General features: G+C 42.4%; 1 protein-coding gene across 1 annotated transcript; it reads right to left on the bottom strand.

Moving 5' to 3' along the window:
- Positions 1-1,279: 1,279 nt before the first annotated feature.
- Positions 1,280-19,317, bottom strand: FKBP9 (FKBP prolyl isomerase 9). Its single transcript, XM_059848458.1, has 10 exons — positions 18,953-19,317; positions 14,990-15,135; positions 14,189-14,378; positions 13,378-13,523; positions 11,627-11,816; positions 9,384-9,529; positions 8,054-8,240; positions 6,059-6,204; positions 4,266-4,429; positions 1,280-2,914 (listed from the first exon to the last, which is right to left on the bottom strand). Exons 1-10 carry the CDS (start codon positions 19,207-19,209, stop codon positions 2,732-2,734), a joined length of 1,755 nt encoding a protein of 584 aa, XP_059704441.1. The 5' UTR covers positions 19,210-19,317; the 3' UTR covers positions 1,280-2,731.
- Positions 19,318-20,242: the final 925 nt, after the last annotated feature.

The following is a 20,242-nucleotide window of genomic DNA, read 5'->3' as shown; positions in this document are numbered from 1 at the left end:
AGGGAGAAGCCAATAGCTGCCAAAAGAAGGGAAAAGGACTGGGTCTGTGTTAGTGATGGGAAATTCTGGATTGTAAGCAGTTTAGCCTAAAACAGCCAGGCAGACCTGGCCTCTGCTGGCTTTGTCTGGGCAATGCCTCATATAAACACCATTTTTTTATAGCAAGTTTTTCCATATATTCTCTGATTTTCCCCAAAGCTGCATTCTTATTTCTAAAATGGCAACCTGCAAGCTTGGAGGGATGAGGTGAGGAGGCAACAAAGACTTCCTCTTGAAGGAAAAACATCTTTAGATGGATCATGAGCCATGTTTGCCTAAGGAGCAATGACATGAGAATTTCAGATGTACTTACCCTAGCCAGAGGCACTGGTAAAGTCATCCCTGCTATCCCATCACTGACAAGCACTTCCAAAAAAACACAGCACAGCAATTTTTGGGATCACCAATTGACAGCAGTTCAGTGCTGCTCTTTCTCCTGCATCTGCCCTGGAGGACAGCTCTGTTATCCTGGTTTACCAGGAACTCTTCGGCTCATCTCCTGGGATCCATCTGGAATAATCTTCCATGCAGAAAAATGGGGTTCATTCACTAAGGTTTTCTCGGACAAAACAATTCAGGATACCACAGAGTATTTTGGGTTGGAAGGGACCTTAAAGACCATAGAGTTCCATCCCCCCAAAAGGAGGGGGGATATCCACAAGACAGACTTCGTTTTTTGGGGGCACATATGAGAACAGAGTAAGGAGCTGTTTCCACACTGAATTCTGCTTCTGGCAGTACTCCAATCACAACTTGCTTCCCACTCCTTCTCTCAGCTTTGTCAGCACACAGAAGGGACTGCATCTGAGCCACAGCAAAAAGTGAGCAACCTGCTTCCAAGTAAAGCAAAAGGGAAAAACAGTCTGCTGAGAGAGCTGCTTTCACAAGATGGTAAGGAGCCATTCTGGACCCAAACTTTGGAATGGAAGTGCCTGTCCCTGATAGCCACAACTTCAACATCTGGTATAAAATCACCCATTAATCAATGATTCAAATATTATTCAATATTTGAATCATTGATTAATGGGTGATTTTATACCAGATGTAGAATTGAATTCAATATTACTCAATTATTCAAATCAATAATTTGAATATTCTTTTCTGAACATTAATAGCAGTATTGAACATGTTCAGGGTAAGCCTGCTGTGTACAAGAGAAGAGAGCTGCAGGAAGGGTATCTGCTTCAACTCATGGTCCCAACCCAACAAAACTCCAGAAAAAGAAAAGAAACTTTAAAAGTAATAGTTGATCAATATTTTATTTAACAAAAAGATCAGTTATCCAACATTTATGGTATCAAACTCAAAAAAATATTTCACTGCACTTTTTATAAGAACTGCATTAGAAACCAATACAAAATGTTCTCATCCAACTGAAATACCAGTTTTTATAAAGAGCATCTCAGGGAGCTTACATCCCACATGTACAGATCAAGGAAAGCAAGAAACTAGACACAAAGCTTATAATGGAAACACAACTCCCTGCCTACTCTTCCTTGACAGTGTCTCACCCTATGTGTTTGTGCTCTTGGCATGCTGTGTACTGAGGGGGATCCCAGGGCCTTCCAGAAAATGGGTCTGTTTGGTGTATTTAGTACAGAGCAGCTCTGCTGCATTTGTCAAGCTAACGGGTGTGACTGCCTCAGGCACAGAATCTGAGTAGCATACCCAGGGCTGACTTTGTGTTGAGGGCTGGGCCAGAACGTTAGGACACACAAACAGATGGGTTTGTTTCTTGATTCTATCACTGTCTGTCTGTTTGTTTGCCACTGCAGACTGCTCTGCTGCTTAAACTCGAAGTACTTACTTCTTAATCTATCAATTCCCAAAATAGGAGACAGAATCCCAACACAAAACCAACTGTGTCCAGTATTTATGACAGCATTTGGACCCTGTATGTTAATATTTAATGTCTAACAAAACTATAAATAAGGTTGCAACTAGAAAGGTTTTGGAATGACTGATGGGAACACTGGCCAGCAAGAGTCAAGGTTACTAATTCAGCACAGTACAGATGGTAGGAAGCTTTTATTCCATGAGGTAAAAACCCAACACATACACAGTATCAATTCTAGGTCTGTTTCATTTAACTCACAGCTTATGTAAATTTTGCAATGGCGCAGCCACGTTTCTGCAATTTGCAAATTAGATTTTCTGCTGGCAAAAATTCATGTGAGTTTGTTCATTTACTGGGAAGAGTTCTCATGTCTTCTGAAAGGAACTGGGATCAACAGCTGACAACTTTTACAGGTTATTGCTACGGGGAATATTTTGGTTCATTTTCCTACACAAATATTTCTGATACAGAAGGTTTTTTTAAAACTCTTTTAAAAGCACTTGGTAGGTTTTCTCTCTACCATCTACCCAACTGACCATGAATTGTTCAATGAGAACTCTGGATCTTTAGCATAAAAGCAGACCCCACACACACACGTGGTTCACGGCACCACATACAGCAGGACACTCCTTACCTGTCTATACATCCCACCTTGAGGCACTTAACACTTTTTTCAGATATACCTAACAATTCCAACTGAAAATCTCTTCCTATTTTAACAGCCTACCCACACCCAGGCAGAGGCAGACACAGGCTATCCGAGGGCTATCCTTCCAGAACCACGCTTGCCAAAACTCCTTCTGGTATACGTTTGAACAGCAGGTCAGCTCAGGATTCTTGGATTTTTTCTTATCTTTACAGTTCATCGTGCTCCTCTTTGGCCTCCTGATCTTTCAACTTGAATTCTGCAGCAGTAACTTTACCATTTCCATCCCGGTCTTGATTGGTGAACATATTTTTAACAATCTTCTCAAAATCAAAGCCAGGAGCTAATTTTCCCTTGCCAGTATCAACTTGAGTTTGGATGTACTCTGAAAACTAAAAGGGGGGAAAAAGGAGAAGAAAACAGCTCACAGTGAAAAGGATATTTGAAAATGAAGAGTATCCAGCATTTTACTACTTATTAAGTGTACAGAGGACACTGTTACTACCCTATAAAGTTTACCACCCAAACTGGACTAATTAGAACAGACACATGAGGTTAAATCACCCTTTGCAGAGCTCAGCAGAGATTTCCTCACTCATTCCAGTGGGTTTTGGACCCATGACAAGAAAACTTCTTTTTCATAATTTAGGAGGAAGATGGGTTGGACAGCTGGACATAGGAACAGCTCTGTACAGATGGAGGGCAGTAATTTTGCATGGCAATACATGAAGCTCACTGTAAAGCAGAAACCTACCTGCATCTTAGAGGGAGCAACACACAAGGATGATTGCTGATGTGGACAGCAATAGCCTCACCCTACCTCTTTCTCTAAACCAGTAAAAGCTTTTTTCTTCTCTGCAAGGACAGATGTGGAGCTAAACATAAGAGAGAAGATGGAGACTGAAGGAAAACAAAGAGGTGGAAGAAAGTGGTAGGAAAAGGGAAAACACGAATTTGATTTTACCATATTAGTTTTTAAATCTTCAAAGGCATTTCATGCTGTTCCACAGGACCACAGCATGCCCTGTGAGCATTGCAGGCAGCACCACTCCAGGGAGAAAAGAAGGGACAAAGAAGAAAAGACAAAACAGAAGGATAGAGAAAAATGACAAAGAAGACTTCAGAAGAGAATAAAAAAAATAGAATTTGAGTTTAAAAAAAAAGCAGAGGAACATCTCACAGAGGTTTATGTTATCAGAGGTGCTGTGGCAAAAGTGGCTTTCAACTGGGGCACGCAATGACATCCTCACAATGCATATTTTAAAGGAAACAAGGGGAAGAACTTTGACTGCACAGCACACAATTCACAAGTGTCAGGAGTGGCCACTGGCACTGCCAGGCTCCAGAAGAGATCAGACAGTTCCTGGATGCTGCAGGCTCAGCTTTGGCTCAAGAATTCACCACAAACTGCCAATTAACACTGAGACAGACACCAAGAAAGCTGACACAGCAAAGGAATTTTGGATACCAGCTCTGCCTCTTACACTTATGTCCTAAGGATTTGTTGCTGACCAAGGAAACCACAACAAAAAATGATCTTATGCAGTATGACCATTCCTACAGTCCTTTTAACTCAAAAGCTGAATAGCCATGTTTTAGCTGATACCTTGCCTTCCTGTTCCCTTGATGACAAACACTATTCCAGAAGAAGAGAAGAAAATGAGGAAAGACTCCATCCTTCAACATCGGCATTGATTGTGGTAGAAGAAAACCACTGTAGGTAATTACATCATCTCAGCTTACCTCCTCCAAAAGAACCTCTCCATCATGATTTTGGTCTATTTCTTCAAAAAGGTTGGGAGAGACTTCCCCATTCCATACAAACATGTATCCTTCAGGCAAGCCGGACACCAATTCCAGCAGTTCGATGTCAAAAACCAATACAGCACTACCAGGCACTTCTCCTTCTGTCACAAGAAATGGAAAAGAGGGGTATTTATCCTCACTTACATTGAAGGGGATAGTTCCTTTTAATCCACAATTAAATTTATCTTCCTGCTCCAAAAGGCACTTCTCTAGTGTGATCCCTAGCCCATCAAATCTTCCTGATCACCAAGGGTGATCATAAAAGGAACCTTTAATAATAAAACTTGAGGCACTGGAACAAATTGCCCACAGAAGCATGGATGCCCCATTCCTAGGAATGTTCAAGGCCAGGTTGGGATGGGGCCCTGAGCAACCTGTTCTAGTGGAAGGTGTCTGCCCATGGCAGGGGGGTTGGAACTAGCTGATCTTTAAGGTCCCTTCCAATCCAAACTATTCTATAAGTCCATGATTCAAAATGGATCCTTTTTTTTTTTTACTTTCAAAAACTAAACTTGTGGGAATAATCCATTTTCCTGTATCTTGCCAATACACTGTGTACCAGCATACTGCTGTGAGACTCAAAAGCTTGGGCTCAGGGAAACCATGGAAGGAGTTTAATTTAGTGTTGAAAAAGAAAACTCAAGCTCACCTCTAATCTGCTTGCAAGAGACTGCAAACAAGCAATTTCTTCAGATAGCTGGGTATATACCAACACAGTAACAAATCATACAATGTTTCAGAACGTGTATCAAATGTACCCTGAACAATGGCAAATACTTACGACAGGTATTTTACACAGCAGACTTTTCATGTTATGAGGAAATTTTCAATTTATTACATAGAGCTATGCAATTATATATAATGCATAATAGATAAAATCTTGTATAAAACATTGTATATATATTAAACTCTTAATTTTTTCACAGAAGACGGGTACAAGTGGAAAAGCATTCTTATCTCTTAACACAAATTAATTCTCCGTTAAGCTCTGCACGTGATGCCTGACAGTCTTTATAAACTACAAACTGTTCTGGAGCTATTCAGAGAACCCAGCAACTTATGCAACTGTTTCCATACATATCAGAATTTGGTGATCTTGGTGATCTCATGATAGACTCCTTCCCCTCAAACCTTTTAACCAGCAAGACCAGAAACAACGTACCTGGACATAAAAGTTCTTGTCACTTCTATATCATTCCTTTTATTACTGCTGTCTACATCATTAAAAATTGATAAGCCTTAACGCCCTAAAGCTACCTCCAAATGTATTTGTGTTGGAGTTTTAATTGCACCAATACACTGTTTCACATCTTACACTCAGTTTATCTATCTTCTGAATTTCCTAACATATTAGGGCTCACCAGTCCCCTACGGCTCTGTCTCCTGAATAACCCCGCATGTCCAAACACAAGCACCCAACTCCCTGTCATGGAAAATAGTGTTTGCATCCCTCTGCAACACCAGACTGCCTGGAGCTTTCTGTTCTGACAAAGCAACATTACTAGGGGCACGTGCTCCCTTTTGTACTCAGATGGTCTTTCTGTTGGCCACAGCAACAGCATGACTTGAAATGCAACACAGACAGCATGTCCACTGGGGAACAGGGAGGAGGGGGAGTGCCTAAAATAAGGACATGAAAAACCTCTAAAAAAACCCCATTCAGGCAGCTAATAAAACATGCATGTCTGTGTTTCAGTCACTCTAGAGATGCTAAGTGGATGTGCACTCACCAACTCCATCTTCTCCATAACCGAGGTGAGGTGGGATAATGACTGTCCGTCGTTCCCCGACACACATGTCCTGAAGGCCCATGTCCATCCCCAACACCACCTGACCAGATCCCAGAACTATGTTGTAGGTCTTGCCAAGGCTGTGTCTGGAAAGGAAGGAAAAATGAAAAAAAAGAAAAACATCAACATAAAAAATTTCTGTTGTTCAAAATTACCACAGAAGTAGCAGTTTCTAGTAGTGTCCTGTTATTGCCAAAAATTAACTTAATGCTTTATTCTACCAAACAGTTACCTGAAATTGTTCTCAAGTAACAGCCAGCACCAAACAGACAAGTCTCTGCTGCTGACATGTCCTCTGGCACTAAAATTATAGGCTTCTTGGATAAAATCCAATTAAAATCATTAATCGTGCCAATTACAACCCCAAGGTATTTTATCTTGAAATAAGGGCTTTTGCCTTTCACATGTTTTTAACTGCTGTAATTGGACTTTTCAGCAGATGTAAGAATTCCAGATGTACATTCATCCCAGGAGCACCAACTCCATAGAGGGATCTGAGTGCATTCTCATGGATCAGCCATCTCTTTAATGTAATCAGTCACTATAATGTAGTAGCTATTAACACGAATGACGACTACTACTACTGCAATTTAACCATATTAAATTTTGAATTATACCTTGCTGCCTGTGGCTCATTTCTAAAGCTAGAAATTATCACCAGTTAAAAGCCCAAAAGTCAAACATATATTGTGATTCCAAAGGCAGAGTGTGCAGCGTTAAGGCTCTTTATTCTATTGGTTGCCTTTCTTTGGTTATTTGGCTTGGCTGTGTCTCTGCAGGACATGCTTGTACAACAGAGCATTATTTGGAAAGAAAACAATTCAGTGGCTAAGAGGTCAGCCTTAAAATTAGGAGCACAAGATTCACGATCTTTCATTCTCTAAAAACTGCTGTGAGTAAGATGGTCTCGACATCCCTTGGTTCCTGCTACAAAATGGAAATTGAGCATTCATGACATATAAACTGTTTTGAATCCAAACACATCACTTGTATACATCCTTGCCTACAGCGCTGCACCACGTGCTCCAAATTAAGGCAGCTTTTCAGCTCTGCGAGCTATTGTGTACACTGTGAAACTTATGAGCTACTTCCTGTGTTAATTATAACCTGGTTAAAAATAGCTTTTCCCAACTTCCCTTCCAAAAAATAAAATATTGTTTGGATGACTTGCACTATTCAAAAGATTAAGGCAAAAAGAAAAGGAAGCTAACAGAAATACTCTTGTAGCTGTTTGCCAGGCTCACTTCAGTGCTACAGGAGACAGACTGGAGTAATCTTTTGCTTCCCTCATAAATCTACTGCCAAGAGAGAGGAGGAAAAGGAATAATATTCTCACAGTTACAATCAAGGCCCCTGATAGTTTCTCCATGCTGACACTTAAAGCCACAGTACAATACAGGAGCAGCAATGTGTGCTACAGACATGACAGGTGAGCATTTACTATAAACCACACTGAAGGTATCTTTAACAAGACCACAAGTAGCCCTACCAGACCTCTCTCAGGAGCACTGAAACAGTACAGAGCACAAATCCTACCCAAGAAACTGAATAAACCTGTCCAGGTTTATTCATTTATGTGAGACCTGTGTTGCCCTGGCATGACTCACCCAGACACCTGAACTGGCCCATTTAAACAGAATGCCACGCAACAAGTTTCATCACTCCACACATACTGTTTACGCTCTTCTCCAATACACTCCTACATCATTTTAGTTCTTGGTTCTCTCATTATGCTATGACAGATTGTCTTTAAATTCTCCTCCTCCTATGCACCTTTGGCAGGCAGCCATAAAGAGAAAAATACATTCGACATAAATATTCAGTTTAAAAAAAAAATTAATTCTTTATTCCCTGCTAGCTTGCTTTGCAGGGAATTCATTCCTGCCTTCACTGCTGCTGGGAGTATTCTCCTCACCAGGTCACTCAGATACCTACGTGGAGTCCAGCAGGGTTCCATCCAGGAGCGAAGCATTGTAGTGGTATTTCAGGTAATCCCCCTTCTTGCTCAGCACAGTGCAGTTGGAAGGTTTGTAGTGAACAGTGATGCTGACCGAATCCGAGGGGTTGTGGAAGTCCACCACGTGGATGTCAAAGACCAGCACTGCAGATCCTGGAATCTTTCCTAAACAGGAAGCACATTAGACAAATAGAGAAAGAAATGGCAGATGATGTCCAGGTACTGCACCCTGTAGGAATATGCATTCCTGCTGTGCCTGCTACTGAGTCATTTTGCTCTTCCCATTCAGAATTAAAGGATGTGACAGATGCAAGCTGCCTCCAGTGGGAAAGCACTAAGCATGCACTCAGTTCAATGGGGAAGGGAAAACTTTTGTTACCCTGAATTTTAAGATTATGCACAAATGAAGCTATAACCATGTATTTCCTCTGACTATCCTAAATAACTCATTTGTGCTTCATGTACCAATTCAATATTGATCATCAAAATTCTCAAGAACTTCTCATGCTTCAAGAAACGTCATTATATGTAAAAGGCCACAGCTCCTTAAAACATCCTAAAAGCAGGCAACTTCTTTCCTCTCTTCCCAGGATTATGTGTATTACCAGGATTAACAAAACACATCCAGGCCTAGGATTGGGGTTTGTCAGTAAAGGAGTCTAAATCTGCAGCACAGAGCTTGCATTCCCAGAAGAAAAGCTTTTTTTCTAAACAACTTATCCAAGTAACATCCCAGGAGGCACTTCTTGAAACAGCAGCCACAACGCTGTGATCACCTAGAAGGGTTATCACATTCAGCCTCTCCCAGGAATCTGTTTAGATAGCAATGAGTTTTCCCAAAGAAATGTTAATTGTATGTTACATATACACAGTTACTTCACTGTTGTTACATGCATCCACCATTTACAGAGGTCACTTAGAAGTCCACAAAATCTGTGCTGTGGAAGGAATGGGGAAGAAAACTTTGCATGATGAACTCCCTCAGGATAGAGTTTAAGACATGCAGGAAAGAAGATCTCACACTGCAGAACTCTTGGCATCCAAGTACCAGTGTGCCTGAAACACCAATTACCCAAATGAGTTCAGGCTACCAGTTACATGTGAGACTGCTCTGTATTTTATTGTCCTACCTATTTACCTAATCAAAATAATCCTGCAAATTCTCAATGTGGTCTTGTCAGTTTGATGTCCACAAAATAATGAACTAATTCATAAGCCTTTCAAATGTCAGAAAAATGAAAATACACACATTTTGACTAAGCAATAAAGGCTTAACTACAGAAGACTTGAATGCAAAGCCAAGCTCACCTCTCCCTTCTTCTCCATATCCAAGATGAGGGGGGATTATTATTCTTCTTTTTTCACCAGTGCAGACACCTAGCAAACCTTCATCCATTCCAGCAATCACATAACCTTTCCCAACGTAGGTGTCATATGTACGGTTTCGGAAATAACTAAGGAAAATATTTGAAATATTTGCATTTCAGCAGTGTCAGGTGTACTCAAGAGAACATGGGCTCTTGCAATAGCTCTGCAACACAATTCTTAAACCAGTTAAGGTCAAACACACAGTCATTAACCAGCACCAGGGAGGCACAAAGGAACTATGTTCCATGAATCCAGGCCACCAGGTTTCATCAGTCAGTGACACACGGGTCACTGATTACCCAGCAGTGAGACTTTGGCTAGTGAACAGCCAGCAAATCTGCAAATTCATTTCTCCTGTATCTAGAAAGAAAAATCACACTCATTTATGTCTTTCAAATTAAACAGAAATCAGGTTTTGACAAGAAACTGAAAAAAAATGGTTTACTCCTTTAAAATTTCCTCTGCCCTGACACTACTTTAATAAGCACTTATCAACTAGCTATGGTTGATAAGTGCTTTATTTTCATGAGACACCCTGCAGACTACCTCATTTTGCAACCACAGCTATGTAGTTCAACTACCAGAAGGAGCAAGTGGGATAAATAGGTTCTCCTAGGATGCTCAACATTAAAATGAGTCGTGACAACAAAACCATATCAACACTTAAGCCAGCCACTTAACACACAGGCTGAAGGACCTGCTTCAACACCTCACGACAGAATAAAACAAGGCTACAACAAAAATGAAGTTTCTTACACGGCTATGACTGTATTCTGCCTTTCTTCAAGGCATGTTACACAAAGGCACAGCCCAAGAGGGAGAAGGCAGAAAGGTTTTAATTCATCTTTACAAGGCAGCTCTAGGAAAGAACTAAACCAGTACAAGACCAGGCCCTGATGTAATTCTGAGGTTTATTCAACTGCTCTAAGTCCAGACAGCCTTGGCTTAGCTGCCCAGGGCAGTTCTGCAGCCGAATATTTCAGAGTAAAAAGGCAAAGGAAAATATTATTAGAGCTCTCAACCCCAGCCATTTGCAGAGCTTTTGGCATGTTCCCTGTACCAGTGAGAAACTTTGTCCTGGATAGCTCCAGGGTTTTCAATACCTATTGTTAGCTGCTCTATTTCTTCATTTATGAATTCTGCAGGAGATCAGGAAACCATGTTTTAGTGAACAAGCTAACAACCCTCAGCACTTCAGAATGATGTAGAGGCTGCTGTCTACAAAGCATTTATTACTATTTCTTGACAGCAACCCTCATATAAATACTACAGCTATTTTCAAAAATTGATTAGTTACTATGGAAGATACTCATATCTCAAAAAAGAGAAATAGGTACAATGTGGATAAGCTTTGAGTTATTAACTTAAAAGCTTTCACAAATTGTAAATCAAGGTCTACAGAGATGGCTACTGCAGTAGTGCTAAACATTTTTCTCTGAGCTTATTTTGTAAAACATTTTACATTGGCACACTCTCACTTCCTTTTAGCCAGCTGTTCTGAAAGCTGGAGTGGGATATTAAAGCACTGTTCCACTAAAAGCAACCAAAGTCACAGAAATCTACAAGGGTATTATTCATATGATTCTGTACATGAGGCTCATGTTCCCATAGAATTTTGAACTTACTGTCACAGTAACCCCTCTTCCTTTATCACAGAAAACCCCTCTGATTGAATTCTGAAATCCCATAATTCAGTCTTGAAAGACATCACCCTTCAAAATGCAAACAATTTCCAAGTATAAATATGATAAACCTCACACTAGCCACTAGCAAGCTGACTCACAATTCCAAGTATTAATATGATAAACTAGCCAACAGCACACTGACTCACAATTCTCAGGACATAAAATGGAATCATAATCATTTTCTCTCACTTCCATGGTATTACCTTTTTGGCAGATAAACCCTATGGGGCAGAGTCTTCAGGTTTGTGTGCCTAAAGCACTTGGCTTCACTGGGTGGGCCACTACCCCTAGATGGCGTCTGTGACAATGACATGGTACAAAAGAGCTCTTTTCCTTCCCACATGGAAAAGTTTTCTATGAGTCTTTTAAAAAGACTCCAAGTCCACTTAAAATTTTCAAAAAGGAAGGAAAAGCAGAGAACTGTGTTTAAGCATATTATGGACATGAGAGAGCAGTCAAACTGGAAATGCAGTCTGTAGGGTTAAATGTTTTGCTTACCTGGAATCAAATAATGTGCCATCCAAAAGTGTGCCGTTGTAATGGTATCGCAGAAAGTCTCCTGTCTGGCTTCTCCGCTCACAAGACTCAGGCACGAGCTGGTTCTCAATAGCAATACCATCCTTGGGGTTATGCAGATCCAGCAAAACCACATCAAACACAAGGGAAGCTTGGCCAGGGATTTCCTTACCTACAAAAGTGTTAGAGCAGAAAATTGGTAAGAAACAGCAGGTGTCCTAGCAGAAGATTAAACACGTTTGTTGAAGAAACGTAATGTACTGCCAAATATCAAGCACCTCCACTTCCAAAATAAATCAGAATCATAGATTATTTGAGTTGGAAGGGACTCACTAAAATTATCAGTCCAACTCCTAGCCCTGCACGGGACACCCCAGGAGTCACACCATGGGCCTGAGAGCATTGCCCAAACATTTCTTGAATTCTGTCAGGCTCAGTGCTGTGACCACTTCCCTGGGGAGCCTGTTCCAGTGCCCAGCCACTCTCTGAGTGAGGAACCTCTTCCTAATATCCAATCTAAACCTCCTCTGACACAACTTCAGAGGTTCCATCACTTGTCACCAGAGATCAGTGCCTACCCTCCTCTTCTCCTCATGGGGAAGCTGCAGACTGCAGTGAGGTCTCCCCTCAGTCTTCTCCAGGATGAACAGACCAAGTGACCTCAACTGCTTTTTGCACAGCTTCCCCTCAAGCCCCTTTATCATCATCACTGCTCTCCTTTGGACCCTCTCCAATAGCTTAATGTCTTTCTTATATTCTAGCACCCCAAACTGCCCCCAGTCCTTGAGGTGAGGCCACACCAGTGCAGAGCAGAGCAGAGCAGGACAATCCCCTCCCTTGCCCGGTTGGCCATGCTGTGCCTGACTCCCCCCAGGTTGGTCCTCCTGGCTGCAGGGCACCGCTGACTTTTGCTGAACTTGCCATTGACCGGGAGCCACAGGTGCCTTCCCATGGTGCTGCTCTCCAGCCTCTCATTCCCCAGTCTGTGTACACAACCAGGGTTGCCCCATCCCAGGTGCAGAATCCAGTTTGTTTAATTTCATATGGCTGGTGATTGCCCAGTCCTCTAATTTATCCAGGTCTTTCTGCAAATTTGCTTCTAGTCAGTCATTTTTTGGTTCGGGTTTTTTTTTCACTGAATTCTCCAACTGAACAATTTCCTTCTATTCCCAGAGTGATGGCACTGCCTCACTGAAAACAAAGGCCTCTTCAGCCTCACAGTTAATGGTAATGAAGCCACAGAAGGGGACAGACACATCCTTAAACACCAGAGCAGAGAAAGAATATAAAGTAAAGTCACAAACTACACCTAAATGCCCCATTATTTAACATGGGGACATCTAAGTATGATCTGCAGGCTGCACAGTCTCACAAGACAATCTATTTTATAGTTATCACTAGAGCATTTGCTAAAAAAAAATCTGGAATTAAAAATACATTTAACATTTTTTCTCACAATTTTTCTGCTTTCTGTGGCAGTCTGAAAGGATTATATAGTCACCTGTCTTCAAGTGTTTGGTGCCACTAGACAATCACAGATTATATTCCCTGACTGAAATATAATTTTAGTATATAAATACTACAGTTGTATCAACAATATGTCTGTTAAGTAGTGTCTTTCTGAACAGGGTAATAATGATGCCCATAAATTTAAAACACAGAAAATTTGTTTTAAAATATGCATGACTTGGGATTGAAAAAAAAAGAGCAACAACTAAAAGAAAAACTTTTACCATCTCCATCCTCTCCATACGCCAGGAAAGGTGGTATGGTGATAATGCGCTTCTCCCCTACGCACATTCCCAAGAGACCCTGGTCCATACCAGGGATCAGCCATCCAATCCCCACATAGGTATCATAAGTTCGCATCCGATTATGGCTAAACATGAGAAAGAAAAAAATCACAACCAAATGTCAGACTGGCACAGGAAAAAATGATATTAACCTTTAAATCCACATACTCTGCACAGGGTAGCTCACAACTTGGTAGTCCAAAAGCATCAGTCCTTCATTTGCCAAGGGCTGGCTGGGAAGTTTTCCAGAGTGCTTAGCTATGTCAGGAACCTCACAGAGGCTTTGGAAAGTGGTTCTCAGGCATCTGTTACTAAAGCATCATTTTCCACTGGGTTCTACTGAAGCACAGATGCTGTACACATAAAATCTCAGTAAGAAAGTGTTAGTGGCTCACTTTCATTATAAACCCTGCTAAGTTTACAAAACTTGTGTCTAATCTGAACAGCTGTACTGGTTATAGAGACTTTTAACTGACTTCAATAAATAGTAATATACATAGAGGAAACAAAATTTAAAATTTAAAAAAGCATCTGGATTGGCAATGCCCATGAAGAAATAATGGACAGTTTTATTGGTTCGAGTCAGTACTGCTATCCTATAATCCCTGAAAAAATTGCTAACACATCCAATGCCAGATGTCATTTCCTGTGTTTCTCGGCAGTTAGCATTAATTGTTACACAGGTAAAAGGGGAGCAAATGATGCTGAGATACCTATTAAAAACACAAAGACACACAACCCAGCTGCATACCTTGAATCAAACAGGGTCCCATCCAAGAATGTTCCATTGTAATGGTACCGTACAAAGTCAGACACCTGCACTGTCCGAGGACACTTATCAGGTTTGAAGTAAGTCTGAACCTGCACTTCGTCCTCCGAGTTCCACAGATCTATCAGGAGCACGTCGAAATGGAGCACAGCATTGGGGGGTATCACACCAGCTGCAAAAGCAAAACAATACACACAGTTTTCTTTCCCTTTTTACACAAGGTATCAGCGAAAAGGAACCAATCCATAGATACCCTAAAAAAGCTGCATAATGTACACCTTATCTCATGTTGTGCTTACAACTCCTTGACCCCTTGCCACTGCTGCAGCTATTTAGGCAGGGGAAGAAATCTGGCAAGATGAACTCTTACTACAGCTGCCCATCAGGCAAACTATCTTGAGTTAGCATTTGTTGCCACTCTGAGGCTGTAGAACAAAGATACTTTTGGAACTGACAAGACTTGTGCAGCACTGCAACGCCAAACCATAATTTTGGTTAAATTAAGTATTTAACAGGGAGGTAGATATAAATAAATAGTGAACTTTCATAGCAGAAGTGAAGGACCTGAAAGTCTTCTGCAGCAAACTGCTCTCCTTCGGCATGCAGAGGGAGTCTGGAGAGATTCCTTTAGGCTATAGGCTTAACAAACACCTCTGAAGAACAGAGGGGATAACCTCCCAGAAATTCACTACTTGCAGTTCCTATCCTTCTCTTCTGTGGCTCCGTTTCCTCTCTGCTCTGTTGAATCCCCTACCCAAGCAGCTGGCCCGGTGCTGTACTTACGGACACCTTCACTTCCGTAGGCAAGCTTAGGGGGAATCTTCACAAACCGGCGCTCGTTCACACACATGCCCACCAGAGCTTGGTCCATCCCAGCAATAAGCTGACCTTTGCCCACAAACACGTTGAACGTGGATCCCCTGTCATAACTAAAGGGGGGAAATGAGGCAAAAATGTTAGTGGCTCATTTGTACCCCCTTCCACTGTTTGGGTTTTTGTTTTTGAAAGAGATGGAGTTAACTGCACCTTGTCTCCCTCTTGCCCCGTTAGCATAGCTTTATCACTCCTAAAGGATCAGCTCCTAATGGAGCTCCTAAAGGGCAAATCCAAGGTGTTCCTGAGACTTCAACACAGTTCTCCTTCTGTTCACTGCTCATCACCTATCTGAAACACATTCTAGCAGAGTGCAATGTGTACTACAGGCACATGAAGGCCAGAACTACATACAGCTAACTGACACACTAACATTAAAAGCAGAACTTGAAAATTAAGGAAGAAAAGGAAAAATTAAACACTGTTATGAGATATGAAAGGATAACTGCTCCCACGGTAGGATCTTGGCATATTGATTTCAGTCAGTAACATCACAAAAATATTATATAAGACCTAAAAGCTTTACAATGTGAAACATCACACTTCCAATCTCTGTAGGAGAAAGGGAGAGAGAAAAGATGCGTTTTAGGTAGTAGCTGTGAGGTTTGCCAACAGGTTGTTTATTTTCTCCTAGACTTTCACAGCGCTCATTTAAAGCACAGAGACATGTTTTAAACGGCAGGTTTGCCAAACCAAGAATCAAGAAACAAATTATTTTCCTCTGTGATAACACATGAATATTCAAAAGGTAAAAGAAATTATGCTTAAATGACTCCGTTTTCCAGAGAGGATGGAGAACAGCAGTGTTACCTCAGCAGAACACTGTATTACATGGTTCATTCGGCCGCCTTAAATCTGCACAATGACCCCACTTTGATGTGCCTGAATTACTGCTATTGAACCTCTTGAAGCAATATAAAAACACATGTCAAGAAGCATCTCAAAAGCCTCATGCCTATTTTTAAACTTTTACCACTTCCATTTTCCCAAATACCTTTTATAATTTCAAGGACTTTTTTTTTTAATATAGATATAGATATAGATATAGATATAGATATAGATATAGATATAGATATAGATATAGATATAGATATAGATATAGATATAGATAAATCAGACCGGGGCGGGGGGAGGGAAAAAAAAAAAGGCTAGCGCCTTTTGCCTTTTGCATGCTAAAATTTTGGAAAGCAGCCAGTAGCAAGACATCCCTAGGGAAATGATGTCAAACTTTCCTTCCAAGACTGTACACATCACTTCCACAACATACTGAGCCTCCCAACAGTCCCACAGCCTTGAATCTCTCAAATATTTTACTGAGTGAACTCTCTGTTTGCTGCATCTTTTTTTTTTTTTCCTTTCTGACAAACATTTCTCTTAAAGTAGACAACCCTCTATTACTGAGCATTCACTTTCAGTTGCAGTAATATTCCCACTCACAGTAAAGGATGGAAAATATTTAAATTATGCCCTGACAAATTCTATTATACACACAAAACCATAATTTAGATGTTAAGACTGGTAATATAATAGGTACTAAGAAACCCTCCAAAATGGTATTTTGTATCAATTGACAAAGCTTGGCAATACATCTGGGATGAACTTAGAACAGAAGAGCTTTCTTTTTAGTAAAATAAATGTACAATTAAGAGAACATTGATGCAAAGCAGAGAACTGAACAAAGCACTGATCAGACCATGCAGCTTTGCAGGACTGACTTTGCAGATTCCTTAGCACCAAGCAAAATTTATTTCTATTAGTGGAATTGACCAAATTAATAGTAGATGACTAGGCAACTAAATTCAGACTTTTAAATGCAAATCATTTTATGGCCATTGAAATAAAAACTGCCAATGCTGAGGCAAAAAAAAAAAAAAAAAAGAACAACTAATGGCAATAATATGGTGACTATGTAACATAGTCATGATTAATAAGACTTTGTCAACAGCCTGGTAACTTGAGGAGCAGTATTGCTACCTGCTCCTTGGAAATACAGAAAATTAATTTTAAAACTCAAGAATATTTTCAAGAGCTGAAGAAGGAACAAAGCAAAACTGCCCTTAGGTCAACATCTAGAGTATTTTCTAGACTGATTTCATAGTAGTGTTCAATTAAAATGATGCTGCTAAGCATGCTCATAACCTTAAAAAAAAAAAAAAAGCAAGCAAGCAAACAAAAACAGGTAAGAAAAAGGGCTTGTTTTTATATAAATTGACTAAATCTCTTTCACTTATAGGTAGGGAACACCAAAGATTTTAGAACAAACACTCCAGAATATTTCTTGCATTAACCCACAGCAGACAAAATCCTCCTATTTTTCTATGTCTGAACATGATTAAACACTGTCATCAGCCTTAAAAAAGATCATAGTAAATAACAAAAGTGTACATCAGCATGAGCTGCCATCTAGAAAAATATCCCAAGCTGAACAAACCTGATATTTTGCACCCATCTGAAATGAAGGCAGCCACAAAAATATTCAAGTTGGACTAGACTATCACCATTACTACTTATCTACTAATATTTAGAGGATCCAATGAGATAAATGCTGTACAGTTCTGCCTGCCCAATCTGTTCCTGTCCCAAGTAATTCAGAACGAAATGACAAGGAACTAAAATGAGAGCCAGCACCTGGGCAGTCCCTCCAGGTGCCCTCCCTCAATGCACAAGTAGCAATCAGAAACACACTTTTGAACATGTGACCAGTTTTCCCATTGTCACATATTTATAAAATAAGCCACGAGGATGCTGCCTTTGTGTGTCTTCACATCCACAGCCAAGACTTATGTTCCAAACCTGTCAGCTGCCAATGGATCCACTGTCTGCACTGAGCCTTTTCACAGAAACTGCACCAACACCAGCTGAAGTGCCAGATATCGCATCCCACATTTTAGTCAGAGAAGTGCTGGTTGCATGGCACTACTGGCATAGTAACTACAGACAGCTCCAGAGGGAGAACTGAGCTTTGAAGGACAGTTATTTCCCTAGGGCTGTAGATTTTCCTTGAAGCACAAGGGAGATTACCAGGATTACTGAAAATACATTTTGCTTTATCTTTCTAAATAATACTTTGATCAGTGGCAATGAATGAAGAAAAAACAAATAAGCTGGCAGCAGTAGCAGCATCCTTCACAATCTCCTGATCCCACTATTTAGGCTTCCTGATCCCAAAATAACAGCAGGAAAGCAGCCAGGCATTTCACTGTACATAGTTCACATTTATTCAAAGATAAAGTATCCAAGAAATTCTATGTAAGTACAGCCTAATAATTCCTATATTTCCGGCAAGGATAATGATTCAGAACCAATCGTATTCGAGTAGGTTCGAGCCTGGAGAAGACATAGGAAATGTACAGAATGAACCGGGCAGGAAAGCACTACTGTGAGAGATGGTGATACCATATACACTCCTGTTTACCGGGCTAAGGCTAACTGAATAACCTTACGGTCTTCACTCTTAGAGCAGAAAAGCTCCACTCAGCGCCTTGGAGAAGCAGCTGAAAGAACGTGGTAGGAATCCATGAGGGCAAGCAAACTACTGCGGACTGGACCCAGCCACCACAGAGGTCTTGCCCCACGTCCCCAGCGGTCACATCCCAGCTCTCTGCCTTTCATATTTCAAAGGCATCTTCCCATGGTGATCTGTAGGTCCCACATGCACGACACTGCCCATCCTGCCGCTGACTTGCTTCCAACTGGTCACCCCAAAAGCGCCCACGGGGCACTACTGGGAAAAGCAGAGGAACCGAACCGAACCTCCACCCAGCGCCACAATCTCTGCACATCCACAAAAAACCACCCTCGTGGGGGACAGCACCTCCCGCTCCCCTCCTCTCCCTCCCACAGTACCCAACCAAAGGCGGGCTCGTGCCAGACCTGGAGTCGAAGCGGGTGCCGTCGGGGAAGGCGCCGAGGTAGTGGTAGCGCACGAAGTCTCCGGGGCGCACGGCCCGCGGGCAGCTCTCGGGCACGAAGCGCCGCTCGACGCCGAGCTCGGTACCGTCCGGAGGGATTTCGGCGGCGGGCACCGGAGGCGCCTGGCAGGCCGCCCAGCTCTCCAGCAGCGCCGGCAGCAGCAGCAGCAGCGATCCGCAGCCCGGGCCTCGCCGCCGCACGGCCGCCGACCCCGCCATGGAGCGCAGCGAGCGGGGCAGCCGCAGGGCGCGCTCGGCGGGGAGGGGAGGAAGGAAGGATGGAGGGAAGGGAGGGAATGGAGGGAAGGAAAAGAGGGAAGGGGAAAAAGCCGCCCGCCCCGGCCCGCCCGCTCCTCCTCCTCCTCCCACCGCTGCAAACTTGCAAACGTGGATGAAGCGCTCCCACACGGGACGGGGGAGGAGCAGCCCCGGCGCCGGCTCCCCCCGCCCGCCGCGGAGCTGCGCAGCCCAGAGCGCAGCGGTGGCACCGCCGCCCCCGCCCCGCTCCCTCCCCGGGCCGGAGGTGCGACGTGGCGCTGCCCCCGGCCGCCCTCCCGGCGCTCCTTCCCTTCCGAAGGTAGCACGGGAGACGGGCGGACCCCGACAGTCGTAAACACGCAGACACAACCCCGCCATTTCCCGCAGATTTCTCTCAGCTCTTGGGAGCGAGTCTGCTGGACCCTGGGAGGTACGGAAAACACAGCAACTGACCCCCTGCTAAAGGGGTTTTGTCACTCTGCTTGCTTACGTACTCGTGCACGACTTCGAGTATTTGCAAGCTTGAAGTCCGATCGCAAATATTCAGTTTTAGATCAAGCTCTCAAAGATACGGGGCTGTGTTGGAAAATGCGTATTGATGCACACCAGTGCTGTCACAGGGATTTGCAACTCCCTGGCGGGCGACCTTTCCAAATGACACAGAGAAAAGACAGACTCACAGAACGATTTGGGTTGGAAGGGACTTCAAAGATCATCTAGTTAAAATCCCCTAACATGGGCAGGGATATATTTCACTAGACCAGGCTGCTTTGAGCCCCAACAAACTTGGTCTTGAACACTTTCAGGGCTGAGGCATCCACAACTTCTCTGGGCAGCCTGTGCCAGTGCCTCATCACTTTCACAGTAAAGAATTTCTTCCTAATATCTAATCTAAACCTACTGTCTTCCAGTTTGAATCCATTCCCCCTTGTAAATAGTTCTTCTCCATCTTTCTTGTGGGTTCCCTTCAGATGCTGGAAGCCTGCAATTAGGT

Source organism: Haemorhous mexicanus, chromosome 1 (assembly GCF_027477595.1).
Source record: "Haemorhous mexicanus isolate bHaeMex1 chromosome 1, bHaeMex1.pri, whole genome shotgun sequence".
Taxonomy (NCBI): Eukaryota; Metazoa; Chordata; class Aves; order Passeriformes; family Fringillidae; genus Haemorhous; species Haemorhous mexicanus.
The sequence above is the reverse complement of the archived record's forward strand: the minus strand, read 5'-3'. Positions and strand labels throughout refer to the sequence as shown.

What these genes read in the sequence shown, in the direction of transcription:
- FKBP9 (XM_059848458.1), bottom strand. Translation starts at nt 19,209, where the DNA reads ATGGCGGGGTCGGCGGCCGTGCGGCGGCGAGGCCCGGGCTGCGGATCG. An exon ending in GGGACCCTGTTTGATTCAAG is followed by an intron (nt 13,524 to 14,188) that starts GTATGCAGCTGG and finishes TCTCATGTTTAG; the next exon opens with CCATAATCGGATGCGAACTT. An exon ending in GTATGGAGAGGATGGAGATG is followed by an intron (nt 11,817 to 13,377) that starts GTAAAAGTTTTT and finishes ACACTTTTGTAG; the next exon opens with GTAAGGAAATCCCTGGCCAA.